The 6,239-nt window shown below is 47.3% G+C and overlaps 1 protein-coding gene across 3 annotated transcripts in view; it reads right to left on the bottom strand.

The window, feature by feature from the left end:
• The window catches only part of OCA2 (OCA2 melanosomal transmembrane protein), a 218,243-nt gene that overhangs the window by 148,501 nt on the left and 63,503 nt on the right, over nt 1–6,239 (bottom strand). For 2 of the 3 annotated variants that reach the window (XM_017508501.2, XM_037731347.1), the window contains exons 9-10: nt 2,641–2,712; nt 1,717–1,782 (exon numbers count right to left, since the gene is read on the bottom strand). The exons of the other annotated variant lie outside the window; for it this stretch is intronic. In XM_017508501.2, the coding sequence (XP_017363990.1) occupies nt 1,717–1,782; nt 2,641–2,712 (138 nt within the window). The remainder of the gene's footprint in view (nt 1–1,716; nt 1,783–2,640; nt 2,713–6,239) is intronic. 3 annotated transcript variants of the gene reach the window in all.

Below are 6,239 nucleotides of genomic sequence, written 5' to 3' on the forward strand. Positions count from 1 at the left end.
AAAAAAAAAAAAAAAAAAAAAACCAAAAATGTCCCAACAATTTATAGACCCAGTGTGAACCTCCACTGTGTCCAGAATGACCACAATGTTCATCCTCGCCCAAAAGGCCACTGAGAGCTGGCGGTGGAGCATGGGGCTTTGCACAGCAATGGAGCTTCACACGAACACGCATGAAACAGACATGTGCAGGCCCATGTGGTGTTTTACATGTTTGCTGACAGAACCACCCAGGGAGACTAGAACTCAGGGATGGGGGTAAATGGCCCCATGGGTGGTCGGCTGCCAGGAAATACAGCAGAAAAGGCAAGAACCTGGTTGTACAGACCCTGCACACTGTAGTTCCAGCATCACAGAACCTACAAGTGCTCACTGAACTGAATTCCACTGAGATAAAAGCGCTGAAGCCCTTTTTATAGGCTGAACTGTGTCCCAAAAAAATTCTTATGTTCACGTCCTAGCCCCTAGTACCTGGGAACAGGACCGTATTTGGAGTGAGGGCATTGAAGGAAATAATTAAGTTAAAATGAGGTCATTAGGGTGAGCTCTGATTCAGTGTGACTTGTGTCCTTATAGGGTGAGGGTATCAGGACTCAGAAACACAGAGGGAAGACAAAGTGAAAACACAGGGAGAAGGTGCCATCTACAAGCCCAGGGGAGAGGCTCAGGAAAAACCAACCCAGCCCACACCATGGTCGTGGACTTCCAGCCTCGAGAATTATGAGAAAATAAATGTATATTATTTAATAAATGCATACAGTCTGTGGTACTTTGTTACATAGCCCTAGCAAACTAATACAGCATTCTTTTTTAAAAAAAAAAAAAAAAAGGAATATCTCAGGGATACCTGGTACACTTCCTCTCTTCTATCCAGATGTCCAACCCCTACATACATCTCAGTCTCAACACAAATATTAGTTACTCTGTGAAGCCTCGGTTAGAGCACCGACCTGCCTCCCCACACGCCGCCTGTCCACAGAGGATGGCGACATGGTTTTCGGTCAGGTCACATGGAAGCCTCATGTAGCTGGGCTTCCATTATGTTGGCCAGCCTTGGGAGGGATGAAATGTTAGCAAGGAAAATGAGCATCGATGATGCCCAGCTGTACACAGAGCAAGTCTTCTCGCCCAGAGAGGACAAGTCCTCCTGCAGACCACTGGGCTGTCTGGGGTCTGCGCAGGAACACGGGCCACCCTGCTGTTCACTAGCGAAGCTGGGTTATGATCGTGTCCCACACTAGCGCATTTGTGTACCTGGAGTTCCTGCAAGTGAACCTGGTGGCACTCCTCACAGCAGAGTGGCCACTGGGCAACAGGCTCAGTTAGCAAACACCCAGATTACTACTTACGAGTGATACCTTCCCTTCTTCACATAATGAAAGGTACTCTTCTCCCACTGAAACTCCTACATGGTTCATTTATTTGGGATAGTCCAGCTTTCTTATTTTAAAGGCAGTCACTCAAAAGAATTGCTAGCTTTTCTAAATGGCAATGTGATTTCATCATCAGACAAGCCTTGGGCTGGAATTCTCCAGCTAATGAACCAGAGCCCCATTCCACTCCTCCTCAGGAGAGATTCATGAGCCCCACGCTGACACTTCTCAGGGAAGCCCTGGGCACTGTTTCTTTCATATAATGATGGACCCTCAGCAGCGGAGGCAAGAGAAAACCCGGTGATTGCAGACATGGAGCCCAGTCCCACAGGAGAGCTATAATTACCATGCCAAACAGCAGGGCCAGCGTCTCAAAATCAATCCACTCCACCACATGGGTCAGGCTGGGTCTCTGCAATCAAAGCACACATTTGCCAATTAATCCGGTACGCCACCATCCCCGTGATGAGCCTAACGAAGCACTGCACCCTGCTGCAGACCCACTCGGGGAACCTCACCATCCACCCTTTGAAGCTGTTGGAAAACAGTCTTGACCCAGGGTGTCTATAATGTCAAACCTATGCACGTAGTCATCAATTTTTTCTAGCCCCTGCCTCTAGTACATGGAAGGACGAGCCCCCAGTTACCATCTTAATGGAGTCTGTACGTGCCCTCTGCAGTGCCATACCTGAGGCCAGATGACAGGAACGGGCACTGCCATCTGTCCCACTCTCAGCTAGGCTCCAGCACTGCCTCTCAGACAACTCAGGGCCCCCAGCCCCAGTGGCCACTGGTCTCTGTTGTTTACCTATGGTTGTTCCCCATGTCCCTGCCAGAGAGGCCCTGCTCAGACCCAAACAGGACCCCCTCATCCCCAAACACACCTCTCCAGGGGCCTCCTGATCTCTGCAGGACAGACCCCAGCCTGACCAACTCCCACCTTTCTGTACCAGCTAGGAGGGCTCCCTCTAGTTCCAACGCTCAGATCCAGCCCCAGCACCACCCAGCTCCTCAGCCCTGGGCAAACATGACCATAAGGAGCCTTTCCTCAGCCACAATGAGGAATCATACCCCCGGGATGTGAGTGTTTAACAAAACGGAAGAAAAATGCTGCAGCTTGTTAGTTCATACCTCTAGCATAGTCCTTGGGCAAAAATATGGAAGTGGCATATACAACAGTGAAAAACAGCAGTGAAAGCCTGAATCTGGAATGTCTGTGGGCTGACATACACTGAGGGGCGAGCCAGGGACTGGGACTGGGACAACTCACGTCGCCAATCATGGCCAGCGCTGCCAGTGCCGCAAGGGAACCCAGCATGGCGGCCAGAGTTCTGTGCACGATCTGGAAAGAAGCACAGGACATGACTGCGTTTCGGTCCACGAGGGAGTTGGCACCCACGAAGGCCTGTATGGAAGTGAGGGGGTCTGTATCTGCCACTGTGCACCACATCTATTCACATGGTAAGTCAGTCACAGGTCTGGCTGTTTCAGGCCTGGATACCCCACAGACACAGACAGCTCCCACCAACCGCCTTCTAAGGGAAGCTGCTTTCATTTCCTAAATAATTAGATGGCCCTGATAAAACAGCAGAAGGCCAGACAGAGTATGTTCTATGGGAAAGCCACAGCAGACTCTCATTAATTATTTGCCATATGCTCCCATGGGAACTGGTCCATTCATTCAGCAACATAAATCAATTCCTCCCAATTGCTAGACTCCTATTATACCAAAGGTACAGAGTCCAACACTTTATATAATTGAGACTTCTGTATACCACAAAAGCATCTTTTCTATTTGATTGTAATTCAAACAGAAGTGGAATTTCTAAGACAAAATATGAGAAGAGGCCAAGACATGGAGAATTGGAGCTTTCATACATGGCTAGTGGGAATGTAAAATGATCTAGTCACTGTGGAAAGGAGTTTGGCAGTTTCTTATAAAGTTAAGCGTAAGTTTACCCTATGAATGTGCCCAGCAATTCTACTAGGAATCCACCCAGCAGAAATGAACACATGTCTACACAAAGCATCGATGCGAATAACAACATTATACAAAGGAGACAAAAACTGGAAATATTCCAAATGTCCACCAGTAGTGAAGGCACAGCCTGTGTGCAGATGGGTACTTAGAAGTTATGCTGGGGAAAGAAGCCAGATGCAACAGATGGGATCAGTCCCTCTATGTAAACTTCCAGAAAAAGTAAACTTAGAGAAACAGAAAGATCAGGGCTGCCCAAGGCTGCGGGAAGCAACAAGAGTTGACTAGAAATGGGTCCCAGGGATCCTTATGGGGTGATGAAATGCGCTAAAATGGTAATGGCTGCAAAACTCTAAATCTAGCAAACATAATTTACTCATACACTTCCAAAGGCTGAAATTATGGTATTTAAATTATACCTCAATAAATCTGTTAAAAAAATACAAAAAGAATGTGGCAAGATTGAGTGGAAAATTCAATGCTAGCAGGCATTATTCATTTCTTAATCCCCTAAAGGGACTTTCGCTTCATTTCTTCACAGCTTCCATCTCACAGAACTCAACTCCCTTTGCCAGTCATTACCTGAAACTCCAATTCCAACTAAAATTATTCTATTTATAATGTGTGCTAGATTCAAGGTTCATTTTCAGGAAATGTGATACTATGTGTCGGCTTTTCGCAGTTTAAGTTTTTAAGAGTTGTTTTGTTTCAAATATAAATACCTAAAATCCAATAAGTTGCTACCAAACTCTCATAATTCCTTCCATTCGTTCTCTGCTTTTCAGTCTTTGTTTAGGATCCATTTTAAGGACACTTCCTTGTCCAATGCTGAGGGTGGCCCCGGGAAGCAGGCAGGGCAGCCATTCATCCCCGCTCCACAGCCATGGTGCCCAGAGCGGAGGTTCACCGGCTGGGCATGGCGAGCGGGCACCACAGCCAGGCTGCCCTCTCCACCCGACACAGAGCAAAGCGAAGACACTCCACTTTGGTATGTCTCCTTTTTGGCACTTAATTAAGTCTCGGTGAGTAGAACCTGATGTGACAGCATGTGGGCACGGCCGTGGATAAAAGGAGGAAGGCACTGCACGGACAGAGCAGACGGGGTGGAGCTTGCTCCGAGCCGGCCCTGCAGTCACACTCTGCGACACAGTCCTTTCTTCTGGCTTCACCTTTGGGCTAAGTTTGTCTGGAGGGAAAAGAAACTTTCAGCAAAAAGCAAAGAGCCGGCCTGGCACAGTGGCTCACGCCTGTAATTCCAGCACTTTGGGAGGTCAAGGCAGGCAGATCTCTTGGGGCCAGGTGCCCAAGAGCAGCCTGGCCAGTATCATGAGACCTCATCTCCACTAAAAATGTAAAAATAAAAAAAAAAAATTAGCCAGGCATGGTGGTGCACACCCATAGTCCCAGTGACTCAGGAGCTGAGATGGGACACTTGCTTGAGCCCTGGAGGTAGAGGCTGCTGTGAGGTGAGACTGCACCACTGCACACCAGCCTGGGTGACACAGCGAGACCCCATCTTAAACAAACAAAAAAGAGCAAAGAGCCACGACTACCGGCCACTGGTCAGCAGGATTGGATCACGGCAAAAATAAATTTTACTGAGCACCTACTGTGCACCTGGTCCTGGAGTAAGTGCTCCACACACACCATCTGTACCTTTCACAGTGACCGTATGAGGTAGAAACACAATAACCCACTTTGCAGAGGAGGAAACAGTCTCAGGAATGCTGAGTAGTCTTCCCTGTGTCAGAAAACAAAGGACATGCACACCCAGGATGCAGACCAGCATTTTCTTACTCCGGGGCACCTCTTCTCTCCTCGTGGGGCCTTGCTTGCTCGTCTTTAAAATCAGAAGACTGTACTACATACCTCAAGGAGCCCTCAGCTCTGGAGGAGGTCCGTGAACATTATGAAATTGAGTCCTAGCAGGTTAACACACAAATGAGCAAATGGCAAGGCAGGCAACCACGGCGCTCTTAGGACAGCCGGGCTGACAGTGGTCTCACTAAGTTCGCTCCACCCAATGCCACCGTCAACACCTGTCTCCCTCCTCATCGCACACACCGGCTTGCACATGATCCACACATAAGCATCTCTGCGGCCCACAGTGAGTGCTCAGGACACGTGGATGCAGCTGTCCTCACTCGGAAACCCACCCTCCTCTACCAGCTAAGGAGCCCCACACACCATGTAGGAGGAGAAACCTTCACTTGTCATTTAAGAAATGGAATAGCACGCAGATGATCAGCCTCTAGTATGTGGAATAAAACTTTTTAAACTACATGGTTCTCAAAGAAGATGAGTTCGTTGCTTCAGATATAATTATGCACATTCCTAAATTTCTATGCTTAAGAAAAAGAATTTTCATCTATCAGGAATATAAAAAAATATGGTAAACGGACCTAAAATGTAAAAATAATAAAAATTCTTAAAAGATGCCTGCCTTGAACTGGAAAAAACCACCTTAAACTTCATATGGAACCAAAAGAGAGCCCGCATAGCCAAGTCAATTCTAAGCAAAAAGAACAAAGCAGGGGGGCATCACACTACCAGACTTCAAACTATACTACAAGGCTACAGTAATCAAAACAGCATGGTACTGGTACCAAAACAGAGATATAGACCAATGGAACAGAACAGAGGTCTCGGAGGCAACACAACGTATCTACAACCATCTGATCTTTGACAAACCAGTCAAAAACAAGCAATGGGGAAAGGATTCCCTGTTCGATAAACGGTGTTGGGAAAGCTGGCTAGCCATGTGCAGAAAGCAGAAACTGGACCTCTTCCTGACACCTTACACTAAAATTAACTCCAGATGGATTAAAGACTTAAACATAAGACCTAACACCATAAAAACCCTAGAAGAAAATCTAGGTAAAACCATTCAG

Source organism: Cebus imitator, unplaced genomic scaffold (assembly GCF_001604975.1).
Source record: "Cebus imitator isolate Cc_AM_T3 unplaced genomic scaffold, Cebus_imitator-1.0 Scaffold392, whole genome shotgun sequence".
NCBI lineage: Eukaryota > Metazoa > Chordata > Mammalia > Primates > Cebidae > Cebus > Cebus imitator.